At 41.9% G+C, this 24,834-nt stretch overlaps 1 protein-coding gene across 1 annotated transcript in view; it reads left to right on the forward strand.

Moving 5' to 3' along the window:
* The window catches only part of LOC149440032 (A disintegrin and metalloproteinase with thrombospondin motifs 2-like), a 987,780-nt gene that overhangs the window by 807,896 nt on the left and 155,050 nt on the right, over window positions 1–24,834 (forward strand). Inside the window, exon 15 of the mRNA XM_089659016.1 lies at window positions 19,256–19,345. Within this exon, the coding sequence (XP_089515142.1) occupies window positions 19,256–19,345 (90 nt within the window). The remainder of the gene's footprint in view (window positions 1–19,255; window positions 19,346–24,834) is intronic.

The raw sequence follows: 24,834 nt of genomic DNA on the forward strand, positions 1-24,834 counted from the left end.
TAGGTGCAACAGAAAAGGCCCAGGGTTAACGTTAGGAGCGTAGTAGGACAGTATGGTAACATCTATTCCATGAATCGTGCCCTGGAGCAGAAGTATCTGCCATTGGGATCAGCAATACGCCTCACACAGACAAATGGAGTTTTATTATGAAAGGCGACCAATACGCCTGTTTAGTGGGGCCATTAGCTTGAAATATCTGAGGGTAATGTGCATCAAAATATTTTGGGGCAGAATTAGTGGAGAAGTGAGTTTCTTGCAAACAAGCAATGTCAACTTGGCGAGCCCGGAGAAACTTAAATATCTTTACCCGTTTCTGTGGAGAGTTCATCCCCTGGACATTCAGTGATAACCAGTTCAACGACATGGTGATCTAAAAAAAGGAAGAATAAATCCACCGCGGTCCCCGGGAGCCCTGGAAAAAAAATTACAAAAACACAAAACACACATGACAAAGGACAAAGAGAAAGAGACGAAAAAGAAAGGAGAAGACAAGAAGACATCTGATATACAAGCAAGATATCTGTGAAGCATGGAGGTTGATTCAAACAATATAGTTATCAACTGTGGATAAAACACCCACATAAAGGCTAGGTAGCGGGCGAGACAGAAGACCAGACCGCTAGCCAGCTCGGTGGGGGACACGACCATCCACCGGAACAACTTGGCCTTGATATAAAATACAAAAATATTATACAAACAACTGAGGCTAATACACCCGTAAATAAGCAATCCAAAACTCGCAGGACTATAGAGATCTCAGCCAATCAGTGCAGAGAAAAGAAACATCTACTCTGGATTGGAAGAGATAAAACACACGGAGATATAGAATCCCTGAACAGATCCAGGATCAAGTCCAGAAGGTGGCAGCAAAAATCCACATGGGACTAAGCTACATACTGACGGCCAGCCTCTAAACATCAAGTCGCGGAGACTTCCTGGAAACGTTGGGCCCGTAGGGATTGGAGGGCCTGTGGACCATTTTGACTAGAAGAAGATTTACGCGAAGACTGGGAATTTCGAAGACGCGTAGGAATTGGAGTCTCCTCACTCTGGGATTGTGGCAGTTCCAGTTTAAGCTCCCGAAAGTAACACCTGAAGATCCGCTGGTGAAGAGGCTTGGAATTGACGACCTTGAAAGGAGAATAAAAGCTTGAAAGGGAAGCCCCATCTGTACTTGATATCAGCCGATTGAAGAATTTGAAGATAGGGTTTTAAGGTATGACGTTTGGCAATCGTGACTGGGGACAAATCCGCAAACAGATGAACAGAGTGACCTTGAAATTCCAGAACCGAACGGTTCCGAGCCGCCTGCAGTAGACGTTCTTTAGTGCGATAAAAGTGGAATTTAATAATAATGTCTCTGGGAGGACCCTCCATGGGCTTGGGTGCTAAAGCTCCATGAATACGGTCAAACTCCAGACGCTTCATGGGAATCTCAGGAGCCAATTCCTGGAAGAGAGCAGTGGCAGTACCCTGTAAATCGGTGATTGCCTCTGGGATTCCGCGGAGGTTATCCCTATTCTCGGCATCCTCCAGCTTATCTTTTAAAGTATCCAGTTCAGCATGCAGGTCCTCAACTTCCTGTTCATGACCCTCCAAGACTGTAGTCGCCAGATCCATACGTTGCTCCAATTGATGGGCGCGAAGGCCCAACTTCTTTAGGCCCTTTGCCAAATCAGAAGATAATTTACTTGAGGCAGTTGTAATCTCCTCTCACACTATAGCACGGAATTTGTGTAGCAAGGCTTCGGGATTGTGATCCAGAGAATCAGCCATCCCTGATGGAAATTGCCGCTGACTATCGCCATCCGACTCAGGGTCACCTGGAAGCTGTTTATTGTCATCCGGCTCAGGCGGGCTAGGAATCAACTTAGCGACGTGGCCCTGTGTGCTGTTGGGCCCGATGTTTAAGTTTAGTGCGGGGAGTGCGGTGCATTGCCTGGAGTAGTCCACAGGATTCCAAAGCGCTGCCATATTATTGAAGTGATACGTTAGGGTGAAGAAGCCTAATGGCCGAGGAAATTGTCACGGTGGCACTGCCAGGTCACTCTGGCATTTTCCCCCTGGGTCGTGTGCGCGTCCCCCACCGGGGAGGTGTTCACAGAAGATTCAACATGACGCTGTAGCCAGTGAAATGTAGATGGTTATAATCACTAGGCCGAGTGTGCAGACTGTATAGAGGCTACCAAAATGTATCCCCGACACCCCTGATTTATCCACTTGGGAAGGGGGTTATGAAAAAAAACAAAAAAAAAACAACATCTTCCTCCATCCAGTGCTGCTGCTGCAGCAATTCAGATCCCTGGGGTCACACTGGGATCCTGCAGGGATATGATGCGATCCACAGGGCCACCAGGAGGATCAGGGGGGTCCCCCCAACCTATCTCAAGAACTGACCTTTATGCCAGGGTCGGATGTACAGGGCGGTGGTGCGGCTATGCGGCGATCCGTCCGCGGCGGTGATCCGCTCCAGCCGCGGATTTAGGAAACACCGCGGCTTCACACGCCGCGGTAGGCCTCAAACCGCCCTGCGCCCCAGATGCTCAGAAAGAGGGCAGAATAGCTCTACACCCCTCCTCGGGTGTCAGATGAGGTCCGGGCAGCCGGGGATCAGCCGTGAGTGGCCACTGTGCCCTGGATGGCAGCGGATGGAAGGTCAGGGTACTGGAGCTCAGGGAGAAACGTCCGCACCCAGCTCCATCTTGGACACGCCCCCAATTGCCACCTGTTTTTCAAAGAATGAATGACCCCACTAATAGAACTCCACACTTCTATTATTTTGAACATGCCCCTTTCAATTAGTGATTCAATTACACAGAATCAGCAGCATGCATGTCATGACTGTTGGGTCTGTGGGATTTCTATTACTCTACTACACCTGCTAGTAAATTATTTGCCATGAGGAAATATCATTTCTACCAAAAACAGTGATTGATCAGGTTAGTGATCTCTGACTGCTATTATTTTGAACACAACTGTTTGTATACCTAGTTGCGTATTGTATTTTATTATTTTGATACTTGTGTTTACCATTGATTTTCAAGACACAATGTATATGATATGCACACATGGAGTGGATAGAAATACTCTGTTGTCAGGCCCTCTCCGTTCACATTTCCACGTAGCAAAATCTCGCATTCCCACATTCATTTGTTTTGGAGCATTTTCACTCGTCACACATAGAGAAGCCCATTCACTTGAAAGGGCTGCCCTACATGCAAGAATCTCCCCAGAAAACCTCCAGAACATTTTTTGGAGGAGAGCACAGTGCGTTACTAAAGTTTTTTGTGAGTTTGCCACACTTGCAGTGCCTTTCACATGTAATGACAGCACAGACATGATGCAAATTTGCAGTGTGTTTCATGGCAAAGCACACATTTTCTGTGTCAATTATCTGTTTCATTATCTATCTCAAACATACAGATGTGAATGGAGGCTCACTGTTCTTGTGTAAACAAACCAATTTCACTTTGAAGCCCATTCACACCTAAGGTAGTCAGAGCACATGTTTTTTTGGCTCGTTTTTCTAGTGACACACATAGGGCAGTGCATTGATTTCAATGGGCTGTGCTACACATGGCAAAGTAGCTCATGGGACATTTTGGCGTGATGTGAGTTGCACATTTTTTACTGCACATTTTGCTGCATTTGTCACCCATTTTTTCATGTGGCAAAATGAGTGTTTGCTTCTGTTTTTGGTATATCATTAACAATTAATGACACTGAAAGTGCTACTAAGTAATTTTAGATGTATAAATGTGGCCACACACTATACAATCTGATTGTACAATTTCTGTATGATCTTCTTTAGATTTATCAAAACTATATAATAGGAGGACACACCATCTATCCAATTGCTCTGTATCCAAACAAGCAGGGTATCCTGTGTGCTGCATGTGGCCCGAGGGAGTTTAGCATGTGTCCTAAACCTGTCTGAAGGGACGCTGGGGTAGCAAGGCAAATGTACAAGTAGAGAGATGCTGGGGATACTGTGAAAAATAGTTGATAGGTAAAGGCTGTGTGTTTTAATAAAGTCAGTGCAGGATGTGTGTGTCAGTAAGGCCAGCTGGTAGTCTCCTTCCAATGTCTTACTGACTTCTCTGTCCTAAATCTACATGCCAGCAAGTGAAGCTGAAATTTGTCCTAGTATGTGTATGTATGAATGTAAGCTAGGGACCTTAGATTGTACACCCCTTGAGGGTTAGGGCTGATGTGAATGTATAATATATATATGTAAAGCGCTGCGTAAATTGACGGCGCTATATAAGTACCTGAAATAAATAAATACAGCAAGGGCTAAGGTAGGCCTTGTTCTCAAAATCAAAGAAAGCTTTTATTTTTTTGCAACTGAGGTACATTAATGGTATATTCGTACAAGGGGAGCTATATTTTTTTAAAAAAAAGTGAACTTAGCCTTGAAGGTGAACCAGTACTCTGATTTGTATTGAGATCAAAGTAAAAATAGTACAAGCATAAAAGAAATAACAGTAAACGTACAAAAATTAGACACTGGAAAAAAAAACTTCAAAAAAGCCAAATGATCAAGCACAGTACCACTTTAGAACGAAAACCCAAAACGTCCTACAGGACCAGAGTTTAAATGCCAATTCCTGCACGGAGATAACTTTCCCAATAGGCTATCCAGAATTTGGGCTAACTCGGTTTTGGGAATAAGGTTTAACTCTAAAGATAGATATGTAGATAATATCATCCCCTTTAGTATCACACCAGAATATAAAAATAACTATTCTGCATGCTTGTTTGAGCCCTAGTTGGTGCACATTAAGGGTGAGGTCCTTTTCATTTGAGAGTAAAATTTTTTGAAGAAGAAAAGGCACAGTAGTAGGAAAACTTCCCTGACTAATGGTAGCAGAACTATAAAAGGTCCCTTTGTAGAAGTCAAGGCAAAGACGAAGGATGAGGAAGGGGCGGGAGTAGACTCCAGTATAATTCTTTATTGTATTCCAATGAGTAGGGAATTGGCTTTATGAAGCTGTACAGCTGTGATTTATTGAAGTTGAGGTATTAACAGGGTTACTGTCCCCAAGACACATGCTGCAGGAGGAGTCCTGCGTTCAAAGCAGTGGAGGGGAGGAGGGGAATACTAAAGCATTACACAGTAGTACTGAATTGGGCTAAGAAGTCTGTGTTTCCAGTGGTAGACTGTGATGCAGTGTACTGCACTGAAACATCTGAAAAAAAGTGCAGGATATCTGGTAACTAAAGACCATTTGGGTTGTGGAACCCACCACTCTCACCAAGTCTGTAGTCTTAGCAATGTGAAGAACAGTTTCTGGGTTGGGGGCCCTCTAGTCCTCAATGATACTGGTCACATGCCTGATATAGGGGTCCTGCATGACTCCAAAATGTTGCTTTAAATGTTATGATGTGGTTGCAGAATAAAGTCTTGGACCTGTTCTGGATATCAGTGGTGTGCTGGTGACATACTGACCCTGATTTACTATTGTGCCTAGGCGCATTTCTGTGGGCTAACATCTACTTTTTAATAGCGACCGTCTACTTTTAGACTGCAGACATTTACTAAAGAGAAGCATCAACAAATAGACTCCAATTCGAATTTACTAGCGAGATACAGCCCAGGAATCAGACTCAAAAAGCAGACTTGCTAAGAAGCACGTCTAACACCATGAAAAATCACTTCAGAGACATGTTCACATTGAAATTTGCTTTGCCAAATATCAGAACTTCACTTTAAACAATATCTGACATTTCAAAAAATTTTTAAATTTGTGTAAAAAATTGTTTTTTTAAAGCAAGTTGTCACAGTGAAGAACTAGACGCTTTTCCAGTGTCTATGGCCGGATGTAACTGAGCATGTGCAGAACACATTTTAGACGTCTTCTGTGGGCGCTTTCTTTTTAGACCCTGTTCAATAGTAAATCTCTGTGTGGAATCCACTGACAGACGGCACTCGATCGCATCTACTGTGTTTGACAAACAGCACTAGGCATATCTTTATGTATTCTAATTTGATTTCCTTAGTTCTATTGATTCTATTTTTTTCTTATCCTTTATAATTATTTCTGTAATGATTTTACTTATTTTGAAGGTCTAGATAATATTTATTTTAACAGCTGAATGTAAAAATAAAGGTCTGCAATAAAAAATAACAAAAACAAAACTGCGTGGGGTCCCTCCTCCCATCCATACCAAACCCTTTGGGTCTGGTATGTATATTAAGGGGTAACTCCACGCCAAAGTAAAAAAAAAACAGTGTGGGAACCCCCCAAAAATCCATACCAGACCCTTATCCGAGCATGCAACCCGGCAGGTCAGGAAACGGGGGGGGGGAACGAGCGCCCCCCCCTCCTGAACCATACTATGCCACAAGCCCTCAACATGGGGGGGTGCTTTGGGGCAGGGGGGCTCCCCCCCAAAGCACCTTGTCCCCATGTTGATGGGGACAAGGGCCTCTTCCCCACAACCCTGGCCGTTGGTTGTGGGGGTCTGCGAGCGGGGGGCTTATCAGAATCTGGAAGCCCCCTTTAACAAGGGGGCCCCCAGATCCCGGCCCCCCCCTACATGAATGAGTATGCGGTACATGGTCCCGCTACTAATTCACAAAAAAACAAAGTGTAGTGTAAAAAACCACAGGACATGGTCTTTGACAAGTCCTTTAATAAAACAATGTCCCCCGAAGTAGATCCAACGTCAATCACGGTGTCAGGCGCCAGCGAGCCGAAAAAAGAAAAAAAAACGTTACGCTTCCGACGGAGGCTCACCAGCCTTATGCAGTGAGCCAGGGTGACGTGGGGGGGTGGGATCTGGGGGCCCCCTTGTTAAAGGGGGCTTCCAGATTCTGATAAGCCCCCCGCCCGCAGACCCCCACAACCACCGGCCAGGGTTGTGGGAAAGAGGCCCTTGTCATGGGACAAGGTGCTTGGGGTGTAGCCCCCCTGCTCCAAAGCACCCCCCCATGTTGAGGGCATGTGGCCTGGTATGGATCGGGGGGGTGCTCGCTCATCCCCCCCCCTTACCTGACCTGCTGGGCTGCATGCTCGGATAAGGGTCTGGTATGGAATTTGGGGGGAACCCCACGCTGTTTTTTTTTAAATTTCGGCATGGAGTTACCCCTTAATATCCATACCAGACCCGAATGGCTTGGTATGGATGGGAGGGAGGACCCCACGCTGTTTTTTTTTATTATGGTGCTGGTTTTTAAATGTAATTCTGGCTTTTTTGGTCTTCACTATAGCTCAGAAATTCAGCTGTCACTTCCCCCGGCTCAAAGAGAAAGTTTTGTTTGAGTTTATTTCCTTAAAGGTAACAAGGTTGACTTTTAGTTAATTAAAATGAAGAAATTTTTCTGTAACTTTGGGGAAAGTGACAGCTAAGCTTGTGAACTATAGTGAAGGACAAAAATAGACACGCCATTAGCATTGAAAAATCAGCACCGACATACACTTAGTATTGTGAACCAAATTATTCGAACATTTGTAAACCGACCAATTAATTTTAATGGTTTGGCATTTGTACACCAAATATGACATTCCCCGAGGCGTTGGTAAACCGAGGTACACCTGTATTAGTATTGCAATCCTTTGTATTGGGATACATAGAACCAACATACATCAGAATTGGCAACATAGCACAACATTTGTGTCACATTTGAGATATCTGGCTAGTTACACTGACCTTGCCCAGGGACTTAATGTTGATTCACAACACAGAAATACAGGGTGGCTTAGTATTGCAGCTCTGTGGATTAGTGGTTAGCACTGCTGCCTCACAGCTCTAGGGTTGTTGGTTTGAATCCCAACGATGGCAAGAAAGTAACATGATCTCCCTGTGTGGCTGTCTTCAAATAGATGTTCTGGCAAATGATCCCTAGAATGTGAATTAGAATGAGGCCTTGTCTGTTGAAACACCTTTAAAGCTGCACCTAATGTGAATGTCATACAATGGGATGAGATAAGGGCCTGGACTACTAATAGATTTGATAATGCTGGTTTACACTCCACCCCCTTTTGTGAAGGATTTGTCAAGCAAAGAGCTGAGAGAAGAGTGAGCAAGAGATACATACAGAAGAGTGAGAGAGAGAAGAGAGAGATACATACTGAAGAGTGATAAAGAGAGACATACAGAAGAGTGAGCAAGAGATACATACTGAAGAGTGATAAAGAGAGACATACAGAAGAGTGAGAGAGAGAGAAAAGGCTTGGGTGGGGAATCCACACATCAAAATTGTTACAAATACTGGCGTGGATTTTCCCCCAAATGCATAGCAGACCCTTATCCGAGCAGGCAGGTACTGCATGCCTTCAAAGATTTATTTCCTTTGTTGATTTACCTGCTTCATTCACACTATATGCAATTGAAAATTGTGCTTTCAAACTAGTCGTGATTTCAATTGTGTTTAGCATTGTAATTTGTATTGGAGTCTAGATGTGAAATTGCTACTAAATGGCCCAAAAGTTCGACAAGAACTACCTTTGAAATCGTAAGTTCAACAAACAAATTGCGTATGTTAATACATTCACATTCACATTCATTATATCCGATATCAAGTACAATGTCAATTCACAAATTGCACCTGAAATTGTACACCCTGGATGCGACTTGTCATGTGATTGGCATGGCCAGCAACTTGCCATTTGCATGGCAAATTGCACACAATGTTACTGGGGGCTAATAACTCTGTCACATCTAATCCGATGTGGCAATTGCCCAACTTACAGTGAAGTTGCATGAGTTCACAATCCAATTGGATGTGAACAGAGCCTACAGTGGACAATAGGGTGCGACTTGGTCTACGATTTGCAAGTCGCCTGTCATGCCAACTGCATGCCAAATCACAAACAATGTTACTGGGGGCCACCCGATCACATTAAAGCAGATTTCTAAGTGGTGTTATTTACACTACAGTCACATCGTGTGACTTACAGTGAAGTCACATGATTTCAAAGTCGGGGGAGATGCTGATTTAAAGTGCGATTTGCAAGACATCTTACACAGATATCTCTGCAAAACACATGAAAAGTAGTGTATTCATTACTTTAGAAATTGTTGCGGCTCCAACCAAGTTTGAACCACACCAATATGAACGCTCTAATAGCGGTCACATTGAATGCGACTTGGCATGTGATTTGCATGACATATGACTTGCAAATCGTATGCCAAGTCACACTCTATTGTCTGCTATTAGAGCAGTCACATGGGTGCGTTTCCGACACTGATTTCTAAAGTAGTACATGTACTATTTTTGTGGCGATTTGCATAGATATCTGTGTCAGATGTCTTGCAAATTGCAAGGACATTGGCCACTTCACTGTACGTCGCACAATTTCTAAATCGGCTTTGATGTGACCGGGGTGTAAGGCCTTTTTATGTTTGATTTCCTGAGTGTTTTTCCAATTTATGGGAAATGCCACATACTAGCAAAAGTGAATTGACATTTTCAGTATTGCATGCGAGATGTGGTCATGTGACTGCCTTAACTCATGTGATAATTTGGAGTAAATTGTGCCCATAGGGCCAAGAAATATTGCCAATAGGGTTCCCTTTTACATCCCTGTTCAATGTTCTGTTGTATGCTGCACAGGTACACTTCACTGTGGTTTTCTTTCTGACTCTGATTTGTGGGGCCTGTATACCAAGGGTTAACGCAGGTGGGAAGAGAATTAATCAGGTGCAAACACTTTCTCTGACCAAATGAATGACAGTGGTGGGTGTGGCCCACCTTATATAAAGAGATGCAGTAGTGGGTGATTTTTCCTTGTACAGGCACATTATTTCTGCAAATCCTTTTCTGTGGTGGTTTGGGGAGGAAGAGATATTGTGGTGAATTGCCCCAGGCCACACTCATGCTGTGTTTTGATGTGGGCTGTATATGTTTTGCATGTTCTTCCTTCGAAGGTGTGTTTGTGTGTTATTGTACAATGATTGTGTGTTTATTATCTTTGCATTGTAATCCTAACACATGTCCATTGCTCTGCTCTTCCAAGTTTGCTTTATGTAGACTGAAATGCAGTTTTCAGACAAACATGGTGAGAAATGTATGTGTGGGGGATTTGGGGAGGTGGGAGGTGTTATTTTGGCACGTATGTATTTTTATATTGATATTTTGATCTGCAGCTTGTTTTGTGGATAGCCAAGCCTAATATGTGATTTATATTAACTGTTTGTTTCCTGCTGTAACCTGTGAAAGCACAGTTCATTAGAAGTATAATATTTTAGATTGTAAGCTCTTATGAGCAGGACCATTTTAGCAACATCAATCCTGCTTTTTTTTTTAACCAAGAAATTAAATGTACCTACTTGTTGCTGTCCAAATAAATGTGGAATGTGTATTTGATCAATAAATATTTGTACTATGTATTTTTTGGGGGGATTATTTCATGTTCTAGTTGAATGTAGCACAGTGGCTAAATGGGTAGTACTTCCGCCTGGCAGTACTAGGGTTGTTGGTTCAAATCCCAGCCATGGCACCTCCTGCCTGGAGTTTGCATGTTCTCCCTGTGTCTGTGTGGTGTTTCTCCGGGTACTCCGGTTTCCTCCCACACTCTAAAGACATGCTGGTAGGTTAATTGGATACTGTCAAAATTGGCCCTAGTATATGTATGAATGTAAGTTAGGGACCTTTAGATTGTATGCCCCTTGAGGGTTAGGGACTGATGTGAATTTACAACATATATATGTAAAGCACTGCATAAATTGACAGCGCTATATAAGTACCATAAATAAATGTACTAGCACCGCTTAACACTTATTTTTGCTAGCTATATAATATGCCCAAATCTTCCTTGTTAGAGCGCACATATGCAAGTATGTCCAAACTAACAAACCAAAAGCCCCCTATTACACCACAAGACCATGTTATGTACCAATGAATAGGTCGTGTTCAATGTCCATCTAGCTATTTTTCTACAATCCTCTTAACAGTAATAAATTGGGCCCCCAAATTATGTTGACTTTGGGCCTTTACCAGCAAATATATATTTGCCAATGTCATATACACAGTATAGCTACAAGCATACAGTCAACAATGCCAAATCCACAATAGAACTGCAAACATATATTTGCAAATGTCATATACACAATGGAGCCGCATGTAAAATTGCTATGGTGCTCAAATAAATGCAAAGACGGCTGTTGGAGGAGGTGCTAGAGCAGCTGTCATACCGGATATACGTCATGACATTTGGGGAAGGACGTTTGCACACACCCGGAAGTGGTAGTGGGGAGTCTTAGTGGATGGGAGTGTACTTAGGAGGGTTTAGTGGTCTATTTTTTAGTTTTGTGAATTGTTCTTTTGTGGAATTCCAGACCACATCTGGACATGGCGAGATCGCTGTTCTCCACCGAGGAGCTGATCCTCATTTGCTGGGGAAACATTACTAATAATTGTATTTTCATTTGAAAACATGTCCAATTCCTAGATCCATTGCGGTATATAGCAGACGTTCAGGGTTCTTCCTAACTATACAGGTGGCACAGACACAAGCATACACCCAGGGCCACTGTTAGATATCACGGGGCTCCGTACAGCATACCTGACAGCCCCCCACCGCCAGAGAAAATATCCAAATTATATTTATGGTAAAAATACACTAAAAACATTATTAATGGACATAATCCCAACCATATTCCTGTGAAATCTAAATGCTAAAACTGTACTGAGTTCATAAATAAAGCTGTGTGTGTAATTGAGGTGTAATTAAGGTTTTGGGGCTCATGGGTGCTGTGGCCTGTAGAGTGGTAAACAGTGGTTTGTTTTTGTGGCTATCGCCGTTTGCAGGTAACCTATGTTACACTATGGAAATGCTGCAGGTCATAATTTGACAAGCATATGGGTGTAGGTGTACAGTCCTGAACACAGACAGTGAGCATTCAGGGCCACTTCCCCACGCCTTCACACCTGTCAGATTAAAACCTGTGTTCATACAGCTGCTGTGTCCCCATAGTGTAACAGGTGGCTCTAGCCACATGAACAACCCCCTCATCCATGCTGTACAGGCCAGAGGACTTGTGTGAATGGGGAATTTTTTCTTTTTTTTTCCTCAGCTCATTAATTTCAATGGGCTGCCTAACGTGTGGGAACATGCAAAAATACTGCAGGCATATTATTTTAAAAGTGTGTTGCACCTAACTGCACAGTAGTGTGGTGCCATGCATTTTGGTGGCTGTGAATGTGTTTACTAGACATGTGGAGGTGCAATTAAGTTTTCACCATGGTACCTGCGCACATCTGCAAAGGGCATTGCATTTCTTTGCTGTGCTGGAAAAAACATGCTCTTGCATGCGTTTCTGCACCACAAATGGTGTGAACAAGTCCTAAGGGTCAGTTCACACTATAGAAACAGTCTAGATGTGTTCCAGATGTTTTTGCATGCACTTTTTTGATGCATGTTTAGCGTGTTCCAGTGCATTTTGGATGCATTTTTGACGTGTTCCAGTGCATTTTTTTATGCATTCCAGTTAAATTTAAGAAAAATAGGGGAAAAAAATTAATTAAGGATATGTGCGTTTTAGTGCGTTCCAGGGCATTTTACCGCGTTCCAGTACAGTTCTGTGCATAAACAATGCAGCCTGTTCGCCTTTTTTGACAGCACCTGCAACACACTGGAACTGCTGATGTGAACTATGACATTGACAACCATATAACCTTCTTTCTGTGCATTTTGGATGCAAAAAAAGCAACTGAAACACATGTAGTGTGAACTGACCCTAAAGGTTATTATAGGTCAGAGAACAGGACTGACCAGGAATTGTGAATTCAATCAGATTAGTGGTGAGATACAATCAGGAATCCTATAATAATGCAAGATCTGAGCTGGAGGTGATAGGAAATGAGACACATTAACTTGATCAGTAAATAAATAGTTAAATAAAAAGAGTGGGGTGGGGATACATAGATTGGCAGATGGAACAGGTGATGGTGGGGGAGGGGGTCAAGTTGTATAAGGAGAGAGGTTTAAGCGCTCGTTCACACTTGGCTTTATTTCTAACTCTTGCCAAATGGCCCTATAGTGTTTGACAGGTGTTTGGGAAGCGTTTTTAATGCTCCTCAAATGCTCCCGAAACGCCCTATGTGCGGTTTTGAGGCATGTGATAAGCATTTCCCAAGCATTAAAACTGCGCCACAAATGCCTGTAATGAAGTTAAATGGTATTAACGCTCCGAAAATGCCTCGCAACCACACCGCAAATGTCTGCCAGGCATTTGTGGAGCAGCACCATAGACTTGAATGGGAGGCTTCAACTCCTGACTCAACATGAGGTGCCAGTTTTGCCGTGACGCAATGCTAACGCTTCAGTGTGAACAGCACTGTGTGCTGCCATGTGCAGAATTTTCATAGGCATTTGAGAAGCGTAAAAAACACTTCCCAAACACCTGTCTGATGCCTGCTGACAAAGCTAGTGTGAACGTAGCCTTAGAGAAGATAAAGTTGTAATGAAATATAAACAGAAGGAAAATTGAAAGTTTCAAACTTGTCAGAAGAACAGGACGCAGACGATTTATACTATCGTCCGATTTTCCTGGCAATGATGGGCAAATCGGCGATCGTTTTACCGATAAAAATATGAGCATGAGCCGTGTCCTGCAAGAAGAAGAAAAAGAAGAATTCCAGTCCGCTATTATATTTTACATGAAAAGTCTTGCGGTTGCAACAATGTATCTATTTGTATCCGAATAAAACCATCTGTATCCGTAAAGGATACAAATGGATACATTGTTGCAACCACAAGACTTTTCATGTAAAATATAATAGCGGAGCTCTCTGCAAGGGAAAGAAGTAAAAATGCCGGCCGTAGACGGGATGAAAATCGGCCAATTTTTTTATTGAACAATCGATTTTTCATTTTAAAAAAACAGCTGGTTTGTGACCCATCTATGGCCTGCATAAGACCAGAAACTCAGACATATACCAGGCCCAATTAACCTAACAGCATGTCTTTGAAGTGTTGGCAGAAAAACACCCATGCAGAGAAAGCATGCAAACTGAGATGCAGACAGATGCAGCCATCACTGGGATTAGAACCCATGACCCATGTGCTGTAAGTTCTGAGTTGTAACCACTAGGCCACTGAGGGAGACAGAGTTTGAGCTGCAATGTAGAATAGTTACATTGTTTAAAAATAATGATAAAGCATGCGCTGGTAAAATTATATAGACTACTAGAATGGTATTACACAAGATAAATATAAATCTAGGTATAGATATGAAGGTAGCAGCTAGCACTCAGGGTATTGGCAACAGTCCCAGAATAGAAATATGTTACAGTAATAGTGTAGCGCTATAAATGCATGTTATCAATCATAAACACATGTAAAATAAAAAAAGTGCAAATAAGTGCAATAATTATGTAAACTGGTAAATGGTGCTAAAAAAGTTCATATAATCATTCCCGAATAATGGAATGTCCTTCGTGTGAGAGTACCAACTCAGAGAATGCATATGAATGGCACGTGTGGTACTTATTTGCATGTTTTTGATTTTACATGTGTTTATGATTGATAACATGCATTTATAGCGCTGCACCATTACTTTAACATAGAATAGTTACATGATTAAAGAGAAGGAAGATATATAATTATATTGGGAAATTAGAACTAGACATTTCCAATTATTTAAGATATAAGTGTGAAAATGTTTGACATTTGAAAATAGAATGTATGACATTCATTAGTAAATGCATTAGTTGTCTGATCATTATGGAGAAACAGCAACCAAAAAAAAAATATATATATATAGGTGTACTTTTACTTTAAATTTTAAGTATTCTCATATGCAAACAGAAAAACGCCAACAAAGCCTGTGGTTGTGCGCCACCTAACGAACATATTTGCACCTTAAAATGTGCCAGACACGATTCCACATTTACTAACAGGAAAGAGTCTACAATTAGACGCTTTTCAATGAGTTTGCTAGACGCCTTTCATAAGACTAGATTGTTTGAATTGAGTCTGCCTGAATGTTCAGCATCTGCTGGTAGACTCAATTCTTAGTAAATTAGGGTCCCTCTGTCAAGCAAGATGTGGTGGGGGTTTTACTCTTTTTACTCTGTCAAGCAAGATGTGGTGGGGGTTTGGGCCACAGCACCTTCTGGATACAAAAAGGTCGTGAAAATCTCTTCCTGGAATTTTAGGAAGGATCCACTTAATACAGTTGCTTTGTAAATCACAAAATCACAAGAGCCAATTGAAATAAATAAATAGACTCTTTTTTTGTATTAGTCTGGCTTTTTGGGAAACTAAGTACGGCTTCAACTTCTGTTCTTTGAAGTCCACCCCTCCCATGTTAAGGTTATAGTCATGGACACAGAGGGGCTGCATGGTAGTGGATGGGTACTCCCTTAGTGCGATATGATTTTATCAATGTTCAGTGATCCTTTGGGTTTTAAGTGTACAACACACTGGATAAAGCTGATTTTCTTATTATTGGTGAGCATTAGTTGTGACATTTTAAAAAATTATTTGCACTTAGTGAAAACCAATAAGTGCTATTGTTGCACTAGTGAGTGCTGCTACCAAAACAAGTTTGAATATAAAACTGTTAAGGGTAATGTTTGTCATATACTCGGTGCGCTACCCTTCATAAAAAAAGAGTCCCATAAATAATACAGTATATTTGCCTTATGGACAATCTGGAATATGGCATTGATATAAATTAGTGCACTCAAACAAAGTAATTGTAAACATAAAGTGCTCAGTCCAACACAAAAAACACTCAACGTTTGTTGTTAAAGTGGTAAAGGTTTGTACCAGTAATTGTTTTCTGCTTGGAGGGATAGTTGTTGAAGACAAGGACATATGTTAAAATATATAATGTTGTGATCAGAGAGATGAAAGAGCATGTTGGTAGGGTTGCAAGGGGTGCAGGATGGTTGACTATAAGATCAAGGGTGTTACCACTGGAGTGGGTGGAACTGTGGGTACAATGTGTTAGGTCAAAAGATGAGGTTAACTTGGGATGAAGTTGGGCTGTTAACATTAACTGGTAACATTATTGAGCATGTTTATGTACTTTTTCTCAATTAAGGTAAAAATTGGGTAGATACACACAGACACTTTGCACAGACACTGCCAGAACCACTACGGGGAAAAGATAATATTAGGTTAATAGAGAAGTTGTAGGTTGATAGTATTCAGCATAGCATGTCAAAAGTTTAAAATATATTGGTAAAAGAAAAGGAACTTGTGTTGTCGCCTTACCTTGGGAAATCAGAACAATGGGGGAAGGGATGTCATTCGCCAGGAACCTTTGCACACCTATGGTGGGAATGCACAAAAATACAAGATTTCTGGGAGGAAATTACCAGGGCAATATATGAAATAACAAGTGAGCAGATTCCAGTTGAGCCCTGGAGATGTCTGTTTTATTACACAGAGAAACCAATAGCACAATATAACATATCTCAGGTACCGTATTTAATAAATGAAGCAAAAAATTTGATCCCCAGTTGTTGGTGAACACAAAAAAATCTGAGCCTGCAAGTATGGGTATTAAAAATTGACAAGGTACATTCTAATGAAGAAACGATATATACAGGAGAAGATTTGGTAGAGAAATATAATGCTACCTGGGAGAAATGGGTGGAGTTTAAGAAATTAAAGAGGTATATGGATATGCTGGGCATAGGAAATTGAGAATGGACTAGGGCACGGATATTATGAGATTGTAATGAAGTTGGCTACCTGGGAAAGATTAGGGAATGAGAGAAGGTGGGGTCCTAGAGGAAGGAGGGTTCGAGGTGGGGTGTTTTTTTGTTTTTATGTTTTTTCTTTTCCCATTTTCGTTTGGGGGCATGAAGTTTTTTGTGATATGTGTAGAACTATTTTTTTTATTGTGATATGCTGAGTTGTTGTAAGAAAATGATATAAAAAAAGAGATTCAATATTAAAAAAAAAAACCCAAGCAAACAATAATGAGCATGTTAACCATTTCCATACCGGGCACTTTTACCTCCTTCCTGCCCAGGCCATTTTTCAGGTTTCAGCGGTGTCACACTTTTTGAATGACAATTGCGCGGTCATACAACATTGTACCCAAACTAAAATTTTATCATTTTCTTCACACAACTAGAGCTTTCTTTTGGTGGTATTTAATCACCACTGGGGTTTTTTTTTTTCTAAATTAACAAAAAAAAGACCGAAAATTTTGAAAAAAAAACACGTTTTTCTTTGTTTCTGTTATAAAAGTTTGCAAATAAATAATTGTTCTTCATAAATTTAGGCCAAGATGTATTTTGCTACATGTCTTTGGTGAAAATAACCCAAATTAGGATGTGTTTTCTTTTGTAGGAAAGTTATAGAGTTCACAAACAGGTATAGATCTGAAAATTGATCAATCCTGAAGTATTGACAGCCAATATAATTTCTTGAGGTCCAAGAATGTTAGAACAGTAAAGATATCCCCCAAATGACCCCTTTTTGCAAAGTAGACAGTCCGACGTACTTCATAAGAGGAATGGCAAGTTTTTTGAAGTTGTATTTCTTTTGTCAGAATTTTTCGGAAAATTAAAAAATTAAAAAAATGATTTTCACTATTTTTTTTACATACTGTCATCAGTGCAGTACAGTGTCATCATATAACTGGCATGGCGGTGATCAGGGACACTGACTGGTGACCATATGAAAAAAAAAATTTAATTTTTTTAATTTTTTTTTTTTTTACTTTTTTTTTCTTTTTTTTAAGATTTACACAATTTGCTTATAGCAAAGAATTACTTTGATTCATTCAGGGCTTTTTTTTTTTTTTTTTGTGCTTAGCTGTGATTTGGCCAAGGCTAATCATATGACACAGCTGGGCTGTGATTAGCCCAGCTTGTGCATGTGATTGCTGTGACCATTCACAGCTAGGCACACTAGTATACACTGGAGGCATGAATGAAGCCATCCACTGTATACAACTGTCATGTGACCTGCTGTGATTGGTCACAGCAGGTCACATGGTACCAGCAACGGGGCCGGTACTCAGATCTGTCATCGGCCGTGTCCAAGGTACACGGGCGGTGACAGATCGCGCCACTGCGTGGCTCCGCAGGTGCGCAAACTGCGCATGGCCGGAAGGACGCCATATGGCGTTCACCCGGAACTCTGAAGGATTTTTCCGGCCGCCATCTGGCCATAGACCGGTAGAGAAATGGTTAAAGAAGTATTTAACTCAAAACCAAAAATGTAATATATTGGAGCTTACCAATAGTTAGATGTGGAGGCTGTATTGATCTTCTTTTTTTAGGTTATTTTGCCTCTGTTTTCCCCTAGTGTTCTGAGGAGTAACACACCTCCTGTATGAGATTGCCCCTACTCTGGATGAATGAGCACAGGGCAGCATTTTAAATCACAGGACACAGTGCAGCATTGTAAGGCTGGGGGGAAGGGAGTGTTAGATGTACTAGTAGAATTAAATACACTAACAAATTGAAGGAAAACTCCGGCTAATAGTTTATAATCAGTTACAGCACACAGTTTTTTCCTTTTTGGATAAAGGTTTTACATAAATAAAAGCTGATAATTTTAAGCACCTCTGTCAGTGCTAAATGGGTTGTCTCATCCCTGTAAAAGAGCTTTTCTGTTAAAAACCAACAGACATACTGGCTGCATTGCGTGGATAAAAATAGGAGAAAGAAACTTTATTTTATTTGACAATATTTTTGTTTACACTCAGCTGTCAGCAGGGAACCCCACTGATGGCTGTTGAGTCATCCGTCGTCTTGCCAGCCCGCTCCTTGACAACCAGCTATTCACTGACAAAAAAAATTGCTGGAACCAGCGTTTAGGAGCATTCACGTTTTTTTCTGCTGGAAAATCGCTTTTGTCTTCTCCTAGAGGATGAGGTTTGAAAAACACTTCTAGCCTACCACAGTTTCTCATAGGATTTGCTTCTAGGGGTAGAAAAAAAAACATTCATAAGTAGCTGCTAGGAGCTGCATAATAAGCTAGTGTGCATGGAGCCTTAAAATTCTTTGAAGGCATTTACCATAGAACATTGATTAACAGAGTATCAGTTTCTCAGCCATACTGTGGATATGATTAGCATGGATATTCAAAGCAGCAGCATTTACCATAGAGAATTGAATAGCAGCCTGTCAGTTTCTCAGTTATACATAGAGTAGATATGGTTAGCATCGATATTCATAGCAGCAGCATTTACCTGTGAAGTAGCAGTGAAGATATAATGATAAAGTGATAGGAAACTGGTGAACTGCTGTTATAATATGAAGTTATTTGACATAAAAAGTCTGAAAACTGTTTAATGTAAATATTTAACAAGAAATTGCTCTTTGTTTTAGGAAATTCAACTGATCCATTAAAGAAGAATTATGTGGTACAGTGGCTGTCTAAACCAGATGGAGATTATGCAACCCAAAAAAAGTCTTCAAGTAAAAGACCTATTTATAATTCTGCTTGTGGCATAAATTGCATGCTCTTGCAGCTATGGACTTTTGCTCCTTTTCTTTCGCTTTACGGAATGTTTAAATTAACCTAACTTTGTGCTTGCATATAACCTGTCTTTTCAATTGACTCTCTATTGAGAAGAGAAAAAAATCTAAACTGGACAATTCACACACCTGTGGGCAATATAGATGTCATGAACCAGGAGACTAGCCATGTAGGCAGTGCCAGGATAAGGCCATCTGGTGCCCAGAGCAAAGATGACCCCCATCACGGGTGGAGTCGTGGGTGGGGCTAGTAACAATGAAACATATGGTGATATGGTTATGGCATATGCTACAGTGATGGTTGTGGCAAACTCTAAGTTCTAAACCCTCTCATCATGCCATAACAATCTCATTGTGCGTCCTGTAACTGGCCCTCTCCCCAGAAGCATGTCTGTTCATGGAGAGGAGGTGACATAGGAGAACTATCTGTAGTAATGCCAACAGAGGTTGGTTTGAAAGGGGTAATATTCTGACCTCCCAAACTGAGTTCTGGAGAGTGCAGACCACCCAGAGACCCAAAGACTTGATCACAGAATCATAGAGACTGCTATTATTGCTCAATTTGCCACGACTGTGGCGAGATTTGGAGATGTGGGCCCACCGCATGCCAGCGCAACCTTATCCACAGGGGCCCCATTTTGCACCTTCATTTTGCGGCTCCGGAACTTCAGGGACTGGGATGAAATTCTGCGTTCTGCTCGAGTGACCGGGGAACTTTCCCACCTTAATGGTCATTTAATACTATTCTTGGACTACACAGTGGAAACCCAGAAGCTCCATAAGTCTTTTGATGCTGTCAGGGCTGCCCTGAGAGCCAAGGGTATTAAATACAGCATGCTGTTCCCTGCTAAACTCCGGGTGATCTATTGACAGTCCACTTCTTCACTAATCCTAAAGATGCTGCAGCCTGGTTGGAACCATTGCCCCCGCAGGGCTGATTATGCTACCATGCTGATACCAAGTTATCTACCTCAGTGTTTGATTATGCTGACTACTTCATGTTGCCTACTGGTGATCTCTGCCTTGTTATGCCATCCATTGAGGATTGGGCTCTTTCTGGGGGGGGGGGCAGTGCTGTCTATTCTATACTGGATGCTTGTCATTTGACTTTGGCCCTCTCCTCCTTGGCGGCCGTTGTTCTATTTTTGCTACAGACTCCCAAGTTAGTGCCCCCGATTCTACCCAAGTGTAAGATTGTCTGTTATTGTGACTTTACTCCAGCACCACTGAATGTGACGCTTTTATTTATTTTAAATTTACCTTGCCCATGTGACCCCCAGTGAGGAGTGGTGGGGGGTTGCGGGTCTGATCCCTTCAGGTTGCACAGGTGTGTTTTAGTAATGATTTTATTAATGAGGCCCAGGTTTTTTGTTGTCCTTGGGCTTGTTATGGGATATATGCATTTTTGTGTGTGGGAGGGGGGGTGGGGGGGGTGATCAGCCATTGCTGACTTGGTTACGTTTTTTAGTGTTTTTTCCACTGTTACAATACCAAAAAGTGTTTCTTTTTGGCTTGGTCCTACTCATGCAAAGTTTATTGGTTGATACTAGGTTGTGTAGGTGGGGCTGGCCTGTCCTTTGTGTCAGACCCGTCTTCAACTTCCAGCTTCAGAATTCTGGAGCATACTGCCTCCTATTTCTCCTTCCTTTCATAGTCCAACTGTTAGATCTTGGATAAGCTCTCTATTGTTTCATTGAATGTATGGAGTTTAAACTCAAGAGTTCTCTGGTTTTCAATTGTCTCCGGAACAATTCCCCCAATTGTGACCCATCTTTTGGGGTCTAATACACTAGGTCTCAAGAGGTCCAGGTAGCCTTCCGCTATCATGCAACTTATTCCAGTTACTCTAGAGGGGTGAGTGTTTTGTTGCACAGGTTGCTTCCATTTCAGATACTGGACATCAAAACTGATCCCAGAGACATGTAGTTGTTACTACATGTCTCTATTGCCAATGTGATTTATGCTTTTGTGGGTCTGTATTTACCACCCCCAACTAATACAGCACTTACTCTATATAGTGATAAAATAAATAGTGAGCACAAGGAATGAATATAGAAAGCAGCTGGCACATGTAGCAAACCCTCCATCTCCACCAAACAAGCAATAAAGTGCAGCGCTAAAAAGAATAATAGTGAATATAAAAGGACTTGAATTATACACATACCATCGATGTGCAATAATAAAAGGTCCCTAGTTAGGGGAAAGGTGATGGCAACCCAAATATGTGATGTGATCAACCAAAGAATATGTATAACTACTACTGTGATTAGCACATTAAAATAAACTTCATAAATATTAACATATAGATGACATGAGAATGGTGAGCACAAGGGACAAATGTCAGAAACAACTGGCACTGCATGGTAGACCCTCTGTGACCACCTGATAAGTAATAATATTACAAAAATGCAGCACTAAAAAATGTGTGACATTGTATCACTACATAGCATCAATCAACATAATGAACTATAGATATACAGACAATGCACAATATTATTATTATACAGGATTTATATAGCGCCAACAGTTTGCTCAGCTCTGTACATTATAATGGGAGACAGTACAGTAACAATACAATTCAATACATGAGGGGTTCGAGGGCCCTGCTCCTTGGAGCTTACAATCTAGGAAGGAGGGGATAGTGGTACAGGAGGAAATAGCTGTGGGGGATGGAGTGGTAGGAAGAGTGGAGATCATCTGCAATTAGCTGAGGGTGGGGTAGGCTTTCCTGAAGAGATGGGTTTTCAGAGTGCGCCTAAAGGTGAGGAGAGTAGGTGATAGTCTGATGGATTGGGGTAGGGAGTTCCAGAGGATGGGAGAAGTCCTGGAGATGGGCATGGGAGGAGGAGACCAGGGAACTAGAGAGTAGGATTTCTTGTGAGGAGTGGAGAGTACGTTTTGGGTGGTATTTGGATACCAGATCAGTGATGTATTTTGGGGCAGTATTATGAACAACTTTGTAAGTCAATGTTAGCATTTTGAATTTTATCTGTTGGGCAACTGGAAGCCAGTGGAGGGATTGGCAGAGGGGGGTGGCGGATACGGAGCGATTAGTAAGGTGGATGAGTCTGGCCGCAGTATTCAGGATAGACTGAAGCGGGGATAGCCTGCTGTGGGGTAAGCAGTAATGAGGAGGGAGTTACAGTAGTCAAGTCGTGATATAATAAGGGAGTGAATGAGTTGCTTAGTGGTTTCCAGGGTTAGGAACGGACATATTTTGGAGATGTTGTGGAGGTGAAGTCTACACAATTTGTCAGCGATTGGACCTGGGGCTGGAAGGACAGATTGGAGTCTAGGATGACACCTAGTACTCTGGATAGCGGGGTGGGACTGATGGTGGTGTTGTTTGTCTTGATGGAGAAGTCTGGGGGGGGGGGGCACAGGCTGGGGGGAAAACTAGGAGCTTGGTTTTGGAAAGATTTTGTTTGAGGAAGTGGAGTGACATCCAATCTGATATGTCATTCAGTAGGCTTGTGATACGGGAGGAGACTGAAGGGGTGAGGTAAGAGGTAGAGAGATATATTTGCGTGTTGTCAGCATAGAGATGGTAGTTGAAGCTGCGAGAGTGTATCAATTGGCCAAGGGAGGAGGTGTAGATGGAGAAGAGAAGGGGCCCGAGGACAGAACCGTGAGGGACCCCAACAGAGAGGGGGAGGGAAGAGGAGGTGGCAGCGTCATAGGTAACACTGAAATTTAGAGAGTCCTTTAGACAGGAAAATATATTAATAGTCCCAAAATGTGTGACGTGATCAACATAAATATATGTGACTTCTGTGACTTCCACGTGATCCTCCACCTAATTGCACTCACCAGAAGCAAGAAGAATCAGCATAGAATGAATACATCTTTAAGGCAGACTGCTCAATTCCCCAGTCAGCGGATTTGTTAATTTTGATGAATCCTTTAGATATTTGGATGTGCAAAAAATTTGCCTTACATAGGTCTTAGAGCCCTTTATTTACAGTCCGCGTGCTGATTTCATGTGATTCCTTGACACGTGACCCCAACCTGTCACCGATCATGGCCAGAAATGTCACTGCCCAGACGTGGAGTGGCCGCTCCGCTCCCCATATTTTACAGTGGCGGGGCTTGGGCCCGGTTGGCCCTTTGCTGTTAAGTTTCTATGTCCTTTCAGGAAAGGCAGCTAGCCTTCCTGATCCATGGTTTATTGTGATTTCTTTTGTTATAGTGGCTCCTAGAGCCCTAATTCTATTGTTTTATGTTTTTGTTTCTTTGATAAATTTGGTACATGATGGTAGTCATACACAATTTTGCGTACATCCCGGCCACGATTTTGGGACTGGGTTGTTTCATAAAATGATACTGACAGATTTTATTTTATATGATGCAGATCTAGATGCTCCACTGATTAAACAATCTTTTTCTGATATTGTTTCGGATGGTTATAATAATGTTGACTGATACTACTTTTTTTGCCATGGTGGTTCATTGTATCTCACATAATGTCCAGGGTTTCAATTCCCCAAACAAGCACAAACGGCCTTCCTCCAGTATAGACGCCTAGAGGCAAAGATTATTTTATTACAGGAAATTCATTTCGCAGCCGCTAAACACTCCACATATTTCCGTAGATCCTACAAGCAGGGGTTTTACACCTTACATTCTAATAAAAGTAGGGGCGTAGCGATTTTTCTCCACAACTCGTTCCTCTTTGATGTTCAACATGTTCATCGTGACCCTGAAATCAGATTTATCATTATTAAAGGCACCCTTTCAGGTCGTGCACTCACGATAGCCAATGTTTATGCACCTAATGTGGCGCAAGCATCCTTTTTTCACATTTTTTTACAGTTCTTGATAAGTTCTTATCCCCCATTTATTGGTAGGAGGTGACTTTAACTTGGTAGCTAACCCCTTTCTGGACAGACGTTTGTCCTCACCTTCCTCCCCTGCCTTTCCAAAATCCCTCACTGAAAAACTAGAAACATTCCAACTGGTAGACTCCTGGAGGGCACATAATGTGGGAGCGAGGGATTATTCTTTTTACTCCCACCCACATGACTCTTATGCTAAACTGGATTATATCTATTGCTCCCCCATACTGCTAGCCAACTCCAGGAAGGCGTGCATACATGTATGCACTTGTTCGGATCATAACATAGTGGCACTCTCTATCACTTTCATAGGTCTAGCACCTACCCCCTACTCCTGGAGATTGAACGATTCTATGCTTACAGATGTTAATTATCGTAAGGAAGTAGTAACCTCTATCCAAGAATACTTTCAGTTGAATGCCACTCCTGTTATTTCCCTGGCTACTCTGTGGGTGGCCCATAAGGCAGTCCTAAGAGGCCGCCTTATATTCATGGCATCATCTAGCAACAGGGAGCAGTGAAAACAAATTCAAACACTTACCCAGGAGTTAGAAACGCATTATAGAACTCATGTTGGCAATCCTTCTCTCCTTA

The sequence above is a fragment of the Staurois parvus genome, unplaced genomic scaffold (genome assembly GCF_062004578.1).
Source record: "Staurois parvus isolate SC_StPar_1 unplaced genomic scaffold, SC_StPar_1.0 ptg001129l, whole genome shotgun sequence".
NCBI lineage: Eukaryota > Metazoa > Chordata > Amphibia > Anura > Ranidae > Staurois > Staurois parvus.